The sequence below is a fragment of the Gasterosteus aculeatus genome, chromosome 21, assembly GCF_964276395.1.
Source record: "Gasterosteus aculeatus chromosome 21, fGasAcu3.hap1.1, whole genome shotgun sequence".
Lineage (NCBI taxonomy): Eukaryota > Metazoa > Chordata > Actinopteri > Perciformes > Gasterosteidae > Gasterosteus > Gasterosteus aculeatus.
In genome coordinates, this window is record NC_135708.1 from 1,731,005 (window position 1) to 1,749,641 (window position 18,637).

Sequence of the window (18,637 nt, forward strand, 5' to 3'; positions counted from 1 at the left end):
TGTCTTTGCTGGCTCGCTGTGTGTTTCACAGTAACTCTGCAGGCTTTGTCCCACTCAATGATTCATAATCCACCGATTCGCTGCTGTTCTTTGGCTCCAACGTCCGCGAGCTTCAAGCACCGACAAAATGTCCCACTCGGTCCAAAGGTTGTGGACAAACCTGCACGTCATATGTGACTCTTCCCCACCAGCTAAAGGTGTGTTTGGAGTATTTTAATGTGGATTCCAGCTTATTGTAGTCAGGACTCTGCCGAATAAAAAAAAGATAATGCGTTGATGTATTTCATCATGATATATACCCTAAATAATGGTTTCCAGTACTGGTTCTGGTCCGGTTTTACGTCCACATGTCGAGCCCACCATCACGTGTTTTGGTTCTGTGAGATTAAACGTTCTTCTCTTTCCTCATATCTGTTTAAAAAGGTCGTGTTTATCAAAGTTGAAATGTGAATATGGTGGATAGAAAGTGTGGATTCATAGTTCTCACAGTGCCGACGTTTCCTGAAAGCAACACAGTTGAGGACACGCCCCTCACGTGACGCCACGCCCTCTAAGCAGATCAGGGCCAGAAGTCAGAGACAAAGCAGACGTCCTCTTTTACCCGGTAGTGATGGGAATTACGGCTCTTTTTAGAGAACCGGCTCTTTCGGCTCCCAAATGGCTCTTCTGATTTTTTTTGGTGCTTAAATTAATTTATCACCAACAATAATGTAAAATTATGCGCAATATGAATTACTAATGTAAAAAAAACGCTGTCAAATGTTTTTATATAAATACACTTTTATTTATTCACTCTACAGAGTGATAAAAAATAAACTAGTGCAAAAACAAACGTTTAACTATTTAAAAATGAACTTAACTAACTTTTAATTATTTTAAACTTTTTAATACTTAAAAAATTTAAAGTGAAACAACATACAGAAGCTTACAGAATCACACAACAAAATATAAATTAAAATGTGTAAAACAAAAAGAAAAAATCAGCATGCAGAGTTTTGTCCTTCAGGGAAGATTTACATTGAGACCAAGTGGCTCCGCTTTGAGGGGCTGATCCTGTTTCTTCTCTCTGAAATTATCTGCCCTGTTTTGGAGAAGATAGAGATTTTAGTCTTGCAGACTCTACATTCTGCATTAGATAGATCAATGTCATTGACATGTGTCCAGATTTTGCTGCGTTTCCTGTTGACACTCACTCTCTTTTTTTTACCGCTCTGTTTCTCTCTTGACTCCTCCCTCCTGTTCGCTGCTGTGTGTGTAAGTCCCGCCCCTCCGCCCTGTGCTCAGCGCAGACACGCCCCCACACATATTGGCCAATCAAATGCGACTTGAGAGAGAGACACGCCCCCACACATATTGACCAATCAAATGTGGCTTGAGAGGGAGAGACACGCCCCCACACATATTGACCAATCAAATGCAGCTTGAGAGAGAGACACGCCCCCACACATATTGACCAATCAAATGCGGCTTGAGAGAGAGAGAGAAACAAAGCGGCTCCCATCGTTCGCGTCAAAGAGTCGCTCTCAGAGCCGGTTCGTTGGCGACCGACACGTCGCTAGTATTTCTAGTACCGGTACACCGAGCAACACTCTGGTGGAATATTTCATTGTAACTAGTTCGGGAGAAGAGAATCATTTATTTCTATGGTTATCTAATAAAAACAAAGTCTTGATGAATGATCAAAGTTGTAAAAGTCAATTGATTTCTTGCTAGCAGGAGGTCAAATACACGCGCACGTATTACAGAGCTCTGTGGAGACGCGTCTCCGAGCAGCGCTGAGCTTTTATACACACACATGAAGGTCGTCTCCAGTGGCCAGTATGACAAATTGCGAAGTGAGATATGAAGGTTGAGATGAAGTAACAGACAGTTCCTTTGTTCCAGCGTTTGTGTGAGAGCAAGTTGACTCGCCCTCCTTTCTTTAGACTCCGCTGCAAATGGAAACGTTGGGTCATTCTGCTTTTCACACGTCAAGCTTCAATATAGACAATCTTATGCTAAAAGTGATCATTATGTTACAACATATTTGACCTCGACACATGTCATGTGATACTGGGCTGTTTTACTGACTTCTGGACTCTGAAGGAGATGAAGAGGAGAAACAGCACAGCTCCATCTGCTGGAAGATGAGTGCTAATGTTCATCTTTTAAATCATTACATGTCATTTAGCTGACGCTTTTATCCAAAGCCACTTACAATAAGAGCGTTTCAACCATAAGGACACAAACCCAGTGCAATGTCATCAAATAAGCCACTTTACAACTTGCTGTAGATAAGAACCATTATAAGTCCAATGTAAGTGCTACAGTTAGTGTGTTAGTGGAGGTAGAGTCTGAAGAGGTGTGTCTTTAGTCTGAAGATGTGAAGGCTCTCTGTGGTCCTGATGTCTTCAGAGACCTCCTTCCACCATTTAGGAGCAGGACAGCAAAGAGTGGAGATCTAGTCGCTTGTAGCCTATTGCATTCTGATATTGTGCATTCTGACCTCATGATCATAAAGGCCCACATGAGTGAGATTGTAGGTTGTTTTGCATGTTCATGTTTCTGCTGTCGGCTGCAGCTTCATCCCTGACAACATCTCACTCCAAGGTTTAGTGAAAAAGTGTCAGCTCTGTAGCTCACAGTAACATTACAAAGAAGCCATCGCGAGAGCCCTTAATACTAGCATCAATGTACAAGCGTGCTATAACAAGCTTATTAACATTGCTAACGAGGTGTCTTGCTAGCGGCTAAACGTAGCGATATATGATACACATCTCGTGTTGTCATTCTGCATGCTGAGTTTTAGTAGCCTATATAGTGATTTAACATAAATAACGTCCTGATGGACCGCTGCCTCCTGCCAAAGGAAAGCGCTTAAAAGAAACACACCATTTATAGGATGAGGATTTAAAATGACGTCTCTTGACACGTCGTCTCAAGACAACAACACAAAGTGTCCCATGAGAGTTTTAGTGTTGAGGTGAATGAGCTCTGTGTGTTTGTCCTGATGAAGATAATAACGTGTGAGCTCTGCCAGCAGGTTGGTGTGAAGGTGTGAAGGTGTGGACTCTGCTATGAATCAGGCTGAGGACCCAGAGGACGGAGTCCCTCCCTCTGAAGCCCCTCTGTGTGGGGAACATGACAGCCAGACCAAAGCTCAGAGGTGAGAGGACCATCTCCAACTGTCCTCCACTCGTCTCCATGTCCCAACGTCTCTGACTCACTGACTCTGCTTCTACATGTGTGACCAGGACCCATCAGAGACCAGGACCTGGACCCAGCTGTGTGTCCATGAAGAGTAACCAGTCTATGGAGCCTCCTATAGCCTTCAAAGACGTTGGTCCCTCTGTTGATGCAAGGTGAGGGTCTCAGGCTGATGATGAGGTGTTTCTACCAGACTCTCTGGTGGAGGTTCTGGGTTTCTTGCTCCAGGGCTCTTCAGAAGTGTCCAGTGAGGGAGGGAGAGCTCCATGGAGGACTTGGTGAGACCTGTTGGGACTAAACCAAACTGACTGGTGAAGAAAACAGTGAGCTGAAAGACTGAGCTGTTGATTCTCAGTGGGACCAGCAGGACCAGTAGACCTGAACCACTACAGGGAGTCATGTGGTCCACATACAGACCTCACGTCATGGACCTTTACCTTGTTTTGGTCTCTGTGAGGACGGACACCATGTGAGCTGATGCTTCATGATTAGATGATGATGTGATGATGTAATCTCAGTGTTTCTTTCAGTTCACATCAGCAGAGAGGAAAGTCTCCTGAACCCAGATGTGTGTCCATGAAATGTGATTGGTCTATTGGTCGATGGATTGACTTCAAAGATGGACGCCGTTCTTATGACCCAGAGTAAGTTCTTAAACAGATGAAGAACTGTTCTGATCCTCAGTCATGAATTACATAAATGTTTGTTCATTGTTTAACGTGTTGTTTCCATGACGATCCATCATGACAGAACTCATTATCTTCATCTAACTCCAGGGTGTCAAACTCATCTTAGGTTTGGGTCAGATACTGTCCACTTTGATCTCAAGTGGGCCGGACCAGTAAAATCTTAGGCGATGGTCCGGTCGACGGGGGGCCGTCATTTCCAAGCGGGCGCTGCTGCCTGGAGGAACGCTGTGGTCTAAAAGGTCTAACACAGGGGAGCCCACACTTTATCAGCTCGCAAGCTACTTGTCATCAACGCTTCAATCCAAGCCATGGCGATCGCCCGAATAATGACAACGAGCAGCAGCGGTAACCAAGGGAACAACAGCGCTGCAGACCGGGAGACAAAACGAATCCATGTAAAGAAACAAGCAACAATAAGTTACTGCAGACGTTCTTGGTCGTTACCTCACTCCATGACTTGCACTGATGCATGCGTGGTGACCTGACGTGGTTCTTTCTTCAATGTTAGGTGATCTACCAGCACTGCGTTGGTGAAGGACCAGGGGCCTCATTTATAAACGTTGCGTACGCACAAAAGAAGGCGTACGCCGCTCTCTACGCAATAATTGGTATTTATAAAAAGCAAACTTGACGGAAAAATGTCCTTCACGCAAGCTCGGACCCACGCGTACGCACAAAAACAGGTGAAATGAGAACCGTCGGCAAACACAAGAAACACGCAAACGTGTGTGAAAGTGTGTAAAACTAGACTGTTGTTAAAGAAATGCCAATACTGCCTCTCATAAATAACACAAACACCCGTTTGATCTGCAGCGTAAAACAAACAGAAATACAAATTAACACATTTTCAAAAAGAAAAGTGAAATATGTTCTGCAATAATATCGGCATGTTATTAAATTCATCCTCTAAACACAGCTGTTGCTTGTCAGATGCAATCAGATGGACGGTAATAAAGCGCCATGATGCCGTCACAATGCGTAATGACGCTGATGGCTGATCTTCGCTCTTAGGAGACGTGGCACATGGAAGGATTGGCGCTGTAGTGCAGCGCACCATCGGCCTGTTTAAGGGCAGATGGCGCTGCCTCGACTGCACTGGAGGGAGGTTGTTGTTTACTCCTGAAAAGGTGTGAAACATCGTGCTGCATGTGCTGTGCTACATGATGTGACACAGCTTCCAAACGTGCCTCGACCCCCTGACGCCGATGTTGGCCCAGACCCTGTCCCCGATCCCCAATCACTGCCACCAGTCTCTCATCAGGAGGGGACAGCTCCGGTGTCCCTTTCCCCCCCGTGGAGACACACCTTGGCGATGGCGCGCTAAACGCTTTTTTGCATCCACTTTGATGTCAGACCAGTTTTTCTTTATTTGGGTCCGAGGTTGTGAGGCTTCAGCGTTGCTTTGCAACCTTTTGCCTCTCAGGTGCCTTGTTGGCATCAGTGATGTCCACACTGTGTCCTCCAAAGAACATCTTACTTCTCCTTCCCACCTCCCAATGATCATTTCCACTTCACTCTGAGTGAAGTTATACGTTTCTTCGTTTTCCTCTCAGTGTTTGTCATGATTTCGCAATCGATGAATATTAATTTGTGGGCGTTCCACAGACTATATATGGGCAACTATGGGCTTGACATGAAGCCGCAAAAGCTGTCTGCATTTAGAAGTGATTGTGATTTATTAAGGGAAAACTGCGTAGGACGTTTTATAAGTCTGAATGTTTCTGTGCGTACGCACGTCCTACGTTTCATCCGTACGCCACTTCTGGCGCAAATCCTACGCAAGCTTTTATAAATGTGGCCCGTGGTCCCCCTGGTCTAACACATGCGCTCACTCACAGAGTGCGACCCCCAGTGGACTGATTAGGAATAGCAGCTACTTTTATAGAAAAGCTATTTGTGTCTTTCTGTAATTCTCACAATAGTAAAGTCATCCAGCGGGCTGCACTGGACCCCCAGCAGACCAGATTTGGCCCTCTGGCCTTGAGTTAGACACCCATCATCTAACTGGTCTGTGTGAGTTTAAGTGTGAATCATTAACCGTAAACATCCTCAGATGTTAACACAATGTGAGCTAGTTCCTCCACATCAGGATCAGCAGAGGTCACATCTGGAGACAGCTGCAGGTTTCTGGAGACCGATGACTGGGACTGAACATGTGATTAGAATAAACTCAGTGCTCTGTGGACCAGCTGACGTGGTCTCTGGACTCCATGCAGAGGTTTGGACAAAGTATCATCAGTAGACTCTGTGAAAAGGTCCAAAGACTAGTTTCAGAAGATCTAAGGAGACTTCTGGAGGTCAGGGGACGGACTAAAGAGGTTTGGAGTAGTTCCATAGGACTTGGGACCAGATGCAGAGGTCTTCAGATGTTGTTTTTATGACCCACAGTAAGAACTAAAACCAGATGAAACTGATGACTAACTGTCACTCAACTAATAAACTGTCCGTCATCATCGACAGTCTTCAGCATCTGGTTTTCATCATGATCCATCATGACAGAAGCCAATATCGTTAACTAATGTTGTATTGGTGTTGATGGTCCAAACACCATGTGAGCTGATCGTTCATGTTCCTCCACAGAGAAGACCAGGAGAGCTCAGAGGTTCCCACAGGTCCGTCTGCCCAGCAGCATCAAAAACACCTGGACTCCATCTTCATGGTGTGTACATGTACAACTACTTTAACATCTCTCAGTTCACCATCATCTCCATACTGCACTTTGTAGACCAGTGGATTGTCCGTCTGTCCAACATGGACCTGATGGTGGCTTCCATGTTCTAGTTGGTGTCATTCATAGAATGTTCTGTTCCAGCTGCTGGAGGAGAACATCCTCACTTTTGTGAAGAACGAGCTGAAGAAGATCCAGAAGTTTATGAGTTCAGATTACCCAGAATGCTTAGAGAAAGATGATGAGGAAGAGCTGGATGAAGAGCAGAGGAGGAGCAGAGAGGCATTTGTGAAGATCTCAGTTCACTTCCTGAGGAGAATGAAGCAGGAGGAGCTGGCTGAGCGTCTGCAGAGCAGTAAGAGGATTTCTCTACAGACTTACCATGCTGATACATGAGACCTTCACTAATGTCTCAAGAGATGCACAGAATATATTCATAGTCATTCTCTGAGGAGAGGACATGTTGAAATCTATTCTGTGACTCATTGATCTTCTTTGTTGTCTTCATTCAGGACTTCTTCCTACAGATTGTCAGCGTGAACTCAAATCCAACCTGAAGAAGAAGTTCCAGTGTGTGTTTGAGGGGATTGCTAAAGCAGGAAACCCAACCCTTCTGAATGAGATCTACACAGAGCTCTACATCACAGAGGGAGGGACTGCAGAGGTCAATGAAGAACATGAGGTCAGACAGATTGAAACAGCATCCAGGAACCCAGCGAGACCAGAAACAACCATCAGACAAGAAGACCTCCTCAAAGCCTCAGCTGGAGGAGAGAAACCAATCAGAACAGTGATGACTAAGGGAGTGGCTGGCATTGGGAAAACAGTATTAACACAGAAGTTCACTCTGGACTGGGCTGAAGACAAAGACCACCAGGACATACAGTTCACATTTCCATTCACCTTCAGAGAGCTGAATGTGCTGAGAGAGAAGAAGTTCAGCTTGGTGGGACTTGTTCATCACTTCTTCAGTGAAACCAGAGCAGCAGGAATCTGCAGGTTTGAAGAGTTCCAGGTTGTGTTCATCTTTGACGGTCTGGATGAGTGTCGACTTCCTCTGGACTTTTACAACAATGAGATCCTGACTGATGTCACAGAGTCGGCCTCAGTGGATGTGCTCCTCACAAACCTCATCAGGGGGAAGCTGCTTCCCTCGGCTCGCCTCTGGATCACCACACGACCTGCCGCAGCCAATCAGATCCCTCCTGAGTGTGTTGGCATGGTGACAGAGGTCAGAGGGTTCACTGACCCCCAGAAGGAGGAGTACTTCAGGAAGAGGTTCAGAGGCAAGAAGCAGGCCAGAAGCATCATCTCTCACATCAAGACCTCACGAAGCCTCCACATCATGTGCCACATCCCAGTCTTCTGCTTGATCACTGCTACAGTTCTGGAGGAGGTGTTGAAGACCATAAAGAGAGGAAAGCTGCCCAAGACCCTGACTGAGATGTACATCCACTTCCTGGTGGTTCAGTCCAAAGTAAAGACGGTCAAGTACGATGGAGGAGCTGAGACGGATCCACACTGGAGTCCAGAGAGCAGGAAGATAATCGAGTCTCTGGGAAAACTGGCCTTTGATCAGCTGCAGAAAGGCAACCTGATCTTCTATGAATCCGACCTGACAGAGTGTGGCATCGATATCAGAGCAGCCTCAGTGTACTCAGGAGTGTTCACTCAGATCTTCAGAGAGGAGGGGAGGACTGTACCAGGACAAGGTGTTCTGCTTCGTCCATCTGAGTGTTCAGGAGTTTCTGGCTGGTCTTCATGTCCATCTGACCTTCTTCAGCTCTGGTGTCAATCTGCTGTCAGAAGAACAAACAACCTCGCCGGTGTCTAAAGCCTCTAAAGACGAACCTGAACCAATGTGTCTCTACCAAAGTGCTGTGGACAAGGCCTTACAGAGTCCTAATGGACACATGGACTTGTTCCTCCGCTTCCTCCTGGGTCTTTCCCTGGGGACCAATCAGACTCTCCTACGAGGTCTGCTGACACAGACAGGAAGTCGTTCACAGACCAATCAGGAGACAGTCCAGTACATCAAGGAGAAGATCAGTGAGGATGTGTCTCCAGAGAAAAGCATCAATCTGTTCCACTGTCTGAATGAACTGAATGATGTTTCTCTAGTGAAGGAGATCCAACAGTCCCTTAGATCAGGACGTCTCTCCACAGAAGAACTGTCTCCTTCTCAGTGGTCGGCTTTGGTCTTCATCTTACTGTCATCAGAAGAAGATCTGGAGGTGTTTGACCTGAAGAAATACTCTGCTTCAGAGGAGGCTCTTCTGAGGCTGCTGCCAGTGGTCAAAGCCTCCAACAACGTTCTGTAAGTACAGAGAGAGTAAATTCATACATCAGAACTTAAATATGCTGCCATCTTTTATACTTACTGCTTCTTCTTCATCCCTCTCTTCAGACTGAGTGGCTGTAACCTCTCAGAGAGAAGCTGTGACGCTCTGTCCTCAGTTCTCAGCTCCAAGTCCTCTAGTCTGAGAGAGCTGGATCTGAGTAACAACCACCTGCAGGATTCAAGAGTGAAGCTGCTGTCTGCTGGATTGAAGAGTCCACACTGTGAACTGGAGACTCTGAGGTCAGATTAATTTAGTTTGTCTGAATATCTTAAACCAGCGCTTCCCAACCTCCAGAATGCCGTGACCCAATTTGAAAATCTTTTGCGGGCCACCTAAACCTTTAATTACAACTCTGATCAAAACATAATGATTAAATGACCTTAATAATTTAACCAAATGTAAATGTATTAACCGACAATGTATGTTTTGTATACCATTTTCTCTGGAGCTCATGTGCCGTGTTTTCCGCACAATAAGGCTCATAAGATACTGCAGTTTATGGCGGCAAGTCATTGACTGACACAAAATTCGAGAGCGCAAATCAGGTCGATGCACTCACGTAAATCAAACATCCGCAGTCAAAAGTCTGTCTCGCGCGAGATATTTGCTCTCTCGCGGAGCGTGAACTTCCTCGCTCGCGAGGTTAGTCTCTGCTCGCACTCGCTGTTGTTCTTTCTGACAGTAAGGGGGCGGAGCCAGTCACCATGGTCTCTACACCTGATTGGTTACAAACCCCGTCTTTGGATTGGCTGGAGTGATGCATTCACACAACTATAGAAGCCCATTTCCGCACTGAAGAAAGGGGATAGAAAGTGCATTCAGGGTCCGATCAATGCTGCGAGGTGCGTCCGCTCCCGCTGCCCCCCTCGCCATCCACGCCTTAAATCTTCGACTGCTTTTAGAATAACTTATTTCCCCGTTAAGATGGTTCAGCTACTGTAGAGAAAAGGGCGGCGTCTCTCGCTCTTTAATCTCATGAAGTGCTCTGCGAGAACGACAGCTTTGTTTCTCCGACGCGCCCTGAAAGCAGCTCCATATCTCACCCGCTTGAGCGCCGCTCAGCATCTCGCCGTCGTAGACGAGCTTTGGCGTGTTTGGTAGAGCGCCTTGAGTGCCGCGTACAACCAGTATGGATCAACCGATTAACCAATTGATCCATATATATAAGGCGCTCCGGATTATAAGGCAATGTCGTTTTGTGAGGAAATTAAAGCCTTTTAACTGCCCCTTGGAGTGCGGACAATGCGGTATATTTACTTTAATACTACAAGGGGGCGCCCCGTTTGTTGACCAACGACAGGCGGACAAGAGCAGCCGTTTCCAGTGAGAGCCTTATTGTCCGTTTAAATTGTTTGTGCTTCATCAATTAATGTTTCACATAACTAATGTGCCGCATCATAAATATTTTTATATTAATTTCAAAGTCAATTACTCCACAGCATAAACATCATCATTGTTCATCAGGATTTCCGACTTCATAAAAACCTTTTTCCACCAGAAGATGAACCTTATCTATGGAGCCATAAGCTAAGAGACTAAACTATGGACAACAATCTGTTTATGTTTCCATCACATCATCGGATCCTTGTGGAACCAACACATTTGATACGGAGGGAATTAAAACACAATGTTGGCTCACGATAAATCATCACAGGGTCGTCCTATTAATCCTCTTATTCATGCTGCGTGATGTTATTTTAATATGGTTCATTGAGGAAAATGGGAAAAGCAGAGGTGTAAAAGAGACTGAAACTTGCATTTCTGGCGCTTCGGTGACAATCTGCTTGGAGTTTGATGGTTCCTCATTTAAGGTGTAGATGGTAACTGACATTAAATTAGCAAATAAAGATCCTTTTTAATCACTTTCCTGTTTTAGTAGTCTATTCTACACTAGTATTTGTATAAACACGTAACTGATTTTATATGAAATAGGATTTAATTTTAACATCAATGTTATTTTTCTTGTTGATTCTTGTCTCCTCAGACTGAGTGACTGTAACCTCTCAGAGAGAAGCTGTGACGCTCTGTCCTCAGTCCTAAGCTCCCAGTCCTCTAGTCTGAGAGAGCTGGATCTGAGTAACAACAACCTGCAGGATTCAGGAGTGAAGCTGCTTTCTGCTGGACTGGAGAGTCCACACTGTGAACTGGAGACTCTCAGGTCAGGATTCAATTAAAGTCCACTTGGTTTCTTTATTTACATCCATAAGATTCTTTCTGCTTCCATGATTTAAATCAAATATGTATTTTCCAACTCTTTCCATAAAATGTGTTTATATTCAATATAATGTAAATATTTGACATTCTAGAGTTAGTAGTAATGTTATCAGATTGTTGATGTACATTAGTGGGTGTTTAGTTGTGACTGGAAACCAGTCAGTAACCATGTTAATGTGACCCCTCTGTACCTGATAGTATCTCAGTACTGCAGTGACCTTCCAGCCCTCACAGCTCCCTCAGATCATGTGACATGTGTCTTATTCTGTGTGTCTGCAGGCTGTCAGGCTGTCTGATCACAGAGGAAGGCTGTGCTTCTCTGGCCTCAGCTCTGAGCTCCAACCCCTCCCATCTGAGAGAGCTGGACCTGAGCTACAATCATCCAGGAGACTTAGGAGTGAAGCTCCTGTCTGCTGGACTGGAGGATCCTCACTGGAGACTGGAGACTCTCAGGTATGAAGGGGCTGCAGCCACAGACCATCAGTCTGGTAGAGGAGGTAGAGCTGTAAACCTTTTCTCTGTCCCACTGTCAGCCTGGTTAATAAGACCCTGACACACCAAGCTGACCTCAAACTACCAGAGACTCATCAAACTGTTTATGTCCCACATGAGACCATCGCCACAGACAGAAGTAGTGAGGAACAGTAGCCAGGATGAGCCTGAACAGGGAGGAAGGTGATGAAAGGCTTGTTTCTCTGGAGCTTTGTCTTGTCTCCACGTTATAAGAGAGGACAGTGTCTCTTGACACGTTGACGGCATCATGGTGGGTTGATATGAGTCAACGTGGTCACGCTGCAGGTTTGTGGGCTCTTAACCACTCAAACAAAACTTGGATGTTTAGATGCTGGTGCCTCCAGTGTGTGTTTGTCCTTTAGTCCAGACATTATTATTAAGAGACAAACAGTCAGAGAAACAATCTTTTCAAAGCGTCTTGATGGATCATCACAGGAGGAACGTTTGGTGTTTTAAAGGAGTTCAGCTTCACCTGCTTTTGGTGCTTTGCACTGAGAGACGGTTCCCTGGATGATAAGAGTGGACTTGTTGAAGCTACAGGTGACAGTCGGCCACAGACGCTCAGTGAAGAACCAACAGCTGATGGTGGACCTGGAATTAGTATCAACTATATCGTAGAAATGAACAGAACATACCAAAAACACCCTATCCAGATAAATGTTGCCATCCGGATGCAGTGAATGTGATTGTGGTTGGATGAGAAGTGTTGGGAGCGGCTAGGGGGTCGTATTAGGTTACTAGCAAATGAGGAACGAACTTATGGACATTAATAGAATTATTAATAATCACTAAGATACTTCTCAGAATGAATAAATAACGGGGCACCACCCTGAGCTAACAGGGACCAATAACCAATACTATAAATCAAGTCTCATAATTGATATTCACTCCTTGAGAGTGAAGATGTTGGAAGGAGTTAAGTTCAAGCACTGGCGATGTATGTCAACGGTCACCACCATATAAATGCACAAGTAAACACAGGAAAACGGTTCTTTAAAGTATAACAGGGTTTATTAACTCACAGGAACACCGATCAAGATCAGCTATAACTGCAACCAACAATCCCCATAACACTTATTTTAAACCTACTCACTAAACAAGCAATCAAAACCAGAGTGTGTGTGTGTGTCTGAAAGAAAAAAGTCTGAAAAAGTCTGAAAGTCAAAAAGTCTGAAAAACGGCTTATTTGGCCGATGTTTTGATAAGCGACCGAAGCCAGTTCAGTGTTTCCATCATTATAACAGGGGTGCCCCCCCATGAAGTAGTACAACGGGGAGACACTGCAGTCCACCTGATCAATGGGACAACGTGGACGTCCTCCGACTCGCCTCATTCAGCCTCACTGGAAAATGGCTTCTGCTTTTATGTGTTACAGTTGTGTGATAAAGTGTTTGCTGCCTTCCTGATTCCTCATTTCTTTCATGTTCAGGGATGAAAATCCCTCACCTTTTTTTGGGGGGGGGGTATGGCAGCAAATCACTGCCAAAATTCCAGAGCGCAAATCAGGTTGATGCGTAAATCAAACATCCGCGAGCAAATCAATAAATATATAAACAAATATCTCTGGTGAGACGGACTTTTGAACGTGACCTTCGTTGCTCGCGAGGAGAATCTCTGCTCGCGCTCGAAGGAGTTTTCTACGCGCTCGCTGTTGTTCTTTCTGACAGTAAGGGGGCGGAGCCAGTCACCATGGTCTCTACACCTGATTGGTTACAAACCCCGTCTTTGGATTGGCTGGAGTGATGCATTCACACAACTATAGAAGCCCATTTCCGCACTGAAGAAAGGGGATAGAAAGTCTAAATTATGAGATAAAACGTTGTGAAAACACAAACGCCACCTTTATGTAACCGTAGTGGAGCGTAGATGACAACCAGCTACAAGCATCATTTACCATCATTACCGGCACATTAAGACCGATGCGTCCAGCTGAAGAGATTCAGTCACTTGAATATCCAGAAGAATATGGAAGAGATTCCACTGACAAGTGCTACAGGCGGAATATGTGGGGGGGCGGTTACAGGCCAGTGACTTTCTATTCAGAATGTTGGTCCCTGGTACAAAACCAGCTGAAAACCCCTAGAGGGGAAACATCCGTCTCACCTTTTTCACCCGTGACACGTTTTCATGCCTGCATGTCACACTTAAATGTTTCAGATAATCAAACTAATGTAAATATTAGACACAGATAACGCAAGTAAACACAAAATGCAGTTTTTATCATTAAGGGGAGAAAAGAATCCAAACCTAAATGGCCCTGTGTGAAAAAGTGATGAAAACATAAATAAAGTGAGGTTCATCACATCTTTGGAAAGCCCAGTTCCATTTCTCCAGCCACAGCCGTTCTCAATCTAGAAATCACTTAAATAGGAGCTGCCTGACAAAGTGAAGTAGACCACAAGATCCTCACAAGCGAGACATCAGGCTGCGATCCAAAGACATTCAGGAACAAATGAGGAACAAAGTCATTGAGATCCATCAGTGTGGAAAAGGTGACAAAGCCATTTGTAAAGTTTTGGGACTCCAGCGAACCACAGGGAGAGACATTGTCCACAAATGGGGAAGACATGGAAACATGCACATTGTGTGAATACTGAATGGTCTGTATCTGCTTTATCTTTATGAAACAGTTTAATGTGAATGTTCCTTTGCACACGTCCCATGAAGCTTGATCTGTAGCATGACGTCATTTCTCCCGTTTGAATTCACATCTGGTGAAAGTACAGTGACAGGTCCATTTCTTATTTGTTATCCATTCATCTTCTTCATGAATATATTCCAGCACCTCGTCGCTGTGTGACGCCTGACTGACAGTCTGTGGTCGTCTGTAAGTAGTGGTAGAAGAAGAAGAGGTGCTCCATGTGGACATGAAGGACAAAGCTGTGTGTGAGAGTGATGTAATGTCCATGTCTCCATGCTGCTCTGACCCCCCTCCTCCTTTCAGGGTGGAGCCTGATGGAGTCCGATGGTTGAGACCAGGTCTGAGGAAGTGTAAGTGTGCTTTGATTCATGAAGATTCAACCATCTTCACACTGTGACATCACTCATTCACCTCTGTGACGTCATCATCAACGTGTCAGTAGATGAACACGTGATTAATAACTGCAGCTGTATTGTGTCTTGTTCTCTCATCAGATTCCTGTGAACTCACAATCGACACAAACACAGTAAACACACAACTCAAACTGTCTGACAACAACAGGAAGGTGACACGTGTAAAGGAGGATCAGTCATATCCTGATCATCCAGACAGATTTGACTTCTGGCCTCAGCTGCTGTGTAGAACTGGTCTGACTGGTCGCTGTTACTGGGAGGTCGAGTGGAGAGGAAGAGTTTATGTATCAGTGAGTTACAGAGGAATCAGGAGGAAAGGAAACAGTTGTGACTGTGTGTTTGGATGCAATGATCAGTCCTGGAGTCTGATCTGCTCTGATGGAGGTTACTCTGTCTGTCACAATAAGACAGAAACATCCATCACCTCCTCCTCCTCCTCCTCCTCCTCCTCTGGTAGAGTAGCAGTGTATGTGGACTGTCCTGCTGGCTCTCTGTCCTTCTACAGAGTCTCCTCTGACACACTGATCCACCTCCACACCTTCAGCACCACATTCACTGAACCTCTTTATCCTGGGTTCTGGTTCTGGCCTGGTTCTGGTTCCTCAGTGTCTCTGTGTCCTCTTCAGGAGGGAGAGTCTCCTCCTGGTGGAGAACCTTCCTCTCTGCTCACCACATAGTTCAGTCTGTTCCGCTGATGGTGGTTCATGTGGGTGTAGATGCAGGTGGAGCAGGTGAGGGGTACCTGAGCTGGTCTGGACTCTGGGGGGTCCACAGCTCTCTGGGACTCAGATGGAAGTGTGAAAGAGCTCAGCTTAATGCTGCTGTGCTCCTTCAATCAATAGATGATCATTTAGATATTGGCTCCTAATTAGGCTTTAAACTTCATCTTTATGTGTTCAAGAAGACATTTTATAAGACGCTCTTTCATCTGTCCCCCCATATGAGACAAATGTGTCCTTATGTGTGTGTGCGCTTCATCAGCAATAATAAAAACAAGGTGAAGAAGGAAAATATGAATGTGTAATTCTTTTTGAGCCCATTTTAACTTCAAATTTTCTAAATCTGTTGAGTGAAATCAAATCTAATTTCACATAATCAGGTTTGTTTTGAACAAGAAGCTTTTTAATGGTTCAGCAAACCTCTCAAGGAAATATTGAATATGCGTTACTTGTGTTTTTATTCCCTTTAATGTCATTTACAACATTTACTCCATGTGTTACTTTAACAGAAATAGAATTGTTTGGCTCTAATGTTAATAAATGACTTTTATTGGAAACAACTGTACATGTTTAAACAGGCCATCAAATAAAGATGCTTTCAACACGCTGTATTATTTCTTTTGACATGAAATACTCTGATCCTTTTTAAAGATGCTGTACTATTGACTTTTGTACTATTTCCTCCATAATATCTGTATTTATTCTACAGCCCTGTTGCTGTGTCAATAGCACAGAGGAAACATTGGTGGTGCAGCATGTTGAAGAAGGAAGTGAGTAAATAAAGAAATGAGTAATGAATAAGTTGCTTTATTAACCTTATTAACCTTCACGCAGAGCCGTCTCACAACAACACAAACTACTGAGCTCGCTACTTCAGGTGCAACTTGAAGCTTTCATTCTGCACCAAATATCACACTTAAGTCACCAACAAAAACACACAAAGCACAAGCACACATTTGATAACAGGGTGGAGTTTATCTCCTCACAAAGTGGAGTATTGAAAGTGTTAAATGGGATTTCCCGCCAAAATAAAAGACAAACAGCAGCAGCATTGCCACTAAATGCAATAAAACACGCGTTGTGCAGCGTGGACAGAAAGAGGAACGGCTTTAACTTTCCATCTCTTAATAACATGGTTATTGTAGCTGAAAGAAATGATTACAATAAAGTACATCCTCATTCTGCTCTAAAGCAGGTGTGTCACACTCATCGTAGGTCACTGTAGCATCCCTTCAACTTGGAATAAACAGGCTTGGGAGTGTTTCCAGACGGGTGTACTTTAATTCAGATGAGTGTGCATAGCACCAACACCAACATCAACACCGTGAAAACTAAAAAGGGAAATAACAAAGGCAATTTAGCCAGATACAAAATAATCCTTTGACAAATGCACTTTAGCATACATGAATAACAGCATAGCAGGCAACAGTCATTATATAAAATGAATTTTCATGAAATACAATTACAAATGAACCACATACCTCGCTCCGCATATCAAAGGGTGCTATAAAGTGGTAATCCAGGGAAGTCCGCCGCCATTAGCTTAATGTATTAAGTTGCTAGCTAGCTTCTCGTGTCTTCTATTAAACAGATGTGAGCACGAGCGCGGGCGATTAATCACGTGAGCGGATAACATGATGTCAAAATAAAAGTCACATAAAATCTAAGTAGGAAACAGGATCATCAAAATAAAAGAACACTGCTAGTGGTCATTTACACTCCCACCACTCATGTTATGAAGAGTGAAGACAAGGGTCAACCTGGCTGAACGGATCATACTTGAGTCCTGTCTGTATCAGTATTTCTAGATGTGTGTAGGTGAGTATTACTTAATTTCTAGGAGAGAATAGACTGTCATGAGGAAATAAAAGGTGCAGACAACAAGACTGATTACTCACTCTCGAGGAGGAGAACTAGTTTCTGAATGGGTCTTTCTATGATCAAAGGTTTGGTAGGGCGATCTTGTTTTGCTGATGTTCTTTCCCCTACTAACACCTTGACGCGACGCACTAGACCATCGCTCCCCTTTGTGGTTTCAACCACTCGTCCAAGGTGCCACTGATTTCTAGGGGTGTCTTCCCTTATAATGACTAAGTTGTCTACCTTAAGGCTGCGTCGAGTCGTATGCCACTTTTGGCGTGTGGAGATGTTCATGAGATATTCTCTCTTCCACTGGCTCCAGAACTGTTCAACAAGGTACTGGACTCTTCGCCACCTTTTAGTTGCATACACATCCTCCTTCTCAAATTTGCCAGGCGGTGGAAGTGCAATCTTGGACTTCATCAGTATGAGATGGTTTGGAGTTAATGGTTCGAGTGAGGTAGGATCATTTACTCCGTTTACAGTTAACGGGCGGCTGTTCACAATGGCCATCGCCTCATAGAACAGAGTTCGAAGGGAAGAGTCGTCGAGTCTGCCTAAGTATTGACAGAGTGTGGCATTTAAGACATTACGGACAGTCCGAATCTGGCGCTCCCACACGCCGCCAGCGTGACTTGCTGAAGGAGCATTGAAGATGAACTCACACTGCTTTTCTGCGAGGAAGCTATCGATTGTTTTGGTGTCACATTGTTTCAGTGACTCTTGGAACTCATTTGTAGCTCCCACAAAATTGGTTCCTTGATCGCAATGGATTTGACGAACAGCTCCTCTGAGACTAATGAAGCATCTTAGGGCGTTGATAAATGCATCTGTGGATAGATCCTCAAGCATCTCAATGTGAACAGATCGAGAGGCAAGGCAAGTGAAGATTATGCCAAAGCGCTTTTGCTCTTTGCGGGCTTTCTTAGTGATGAATGGGCCGAAGCAATCGATGCCACAGTATGTGAAGGGAGCAGAGACTTCCACACGTTCCTTAGGAAGCTCTGCCATGCGTTGTTCTTCTACAGGCCGTCTGAGTCTTCTGCACTTCACACATCTGTGTATCAGCTTAGCAACTGAATTACTTCCACCAATGACCCAAAACCCATTGGCTCGAAGTTCTGTTAGAGTTTGATTACGTCCTTGGTGACAGATCCTCTCGTGGCAGTGGGTCAAAATCAACTTGGTAATGTGTTCTCCTTTGGGTAGAATCAAAGGGTGTTTGACTTCTAGGCTTAAGGATGACTGATCCAGTCTTCCACCAATACGAAGTGCTCCTCCTTCTAAGATGGGATTCAAGCAAAACAGAGGGCTGGGGTTTTGAAGACTTTTTCCCTTTTGAAGTGTCTCCATCTCTTGGGAGAATGCTTCTTCTTGTACAAGCTTCACTAC

General features: G+C 44.6%; 1 protein-coding gene and 1 long non-coding RNA gene across 3 annotated transcripts in view; one reads left to right on the top strand and one right to left on the bottom strand.

Annotated features, from left to right (window-relative positions):
* Positions 1–7,055: 7,055 nt before the first annotated feature.
* LOC144390308 (NLR family CARD domain-containing protein 3-like) overlaps positions 7,056–18,637 on the top strand; it is a 242,478-nt gene continuing 230,896 nt past the window's right edge. Inside the window, exons 1-5 of one of the 2 annotated variants that reach the window (XM_078096800.1) lie at positions 7,056–8,860; positions 8,951–9,124; positions 10,870–11,043; positions 11,379–11,552; positions 14,557–15,989. In XM_078096800.1, the coding sequence (XP_077952926.1) occupies positions 8,403–8,860; positions 8,951–9,124; positions 10,870–11,043; positions 11,379–11,552; positions 14,557–14,650 (1,074 nt within the window). In that variant the 5' untranslated portion in view covers positions 7,056–8,402 and the 3' untranslated portion in view covers positions 14,651–15,989. Of the gene's footprint in view, positions 8,861–8,950; positions 9,125–10,869; positions 11,044–11,378; positions 11,553–14,556; positions 15,990–18,637 lie in introns of those variants that run through there. The other variant, XM_078096799.1, reaches the window with a different exon arrangement.
* Positions 16,644–17,428, bottom strand: LOC144390102 (uncharacterized). The gene is made up of 2 exons (XR_013454171.1): positions 16,867–17,428; positions 16,644–16,716 (listed from the first exon to the last, which is right to left on the bottom strand). It is a non-coding gene; the product is annotated as an uncharacterized LOC144390102 (long non-coding RNA).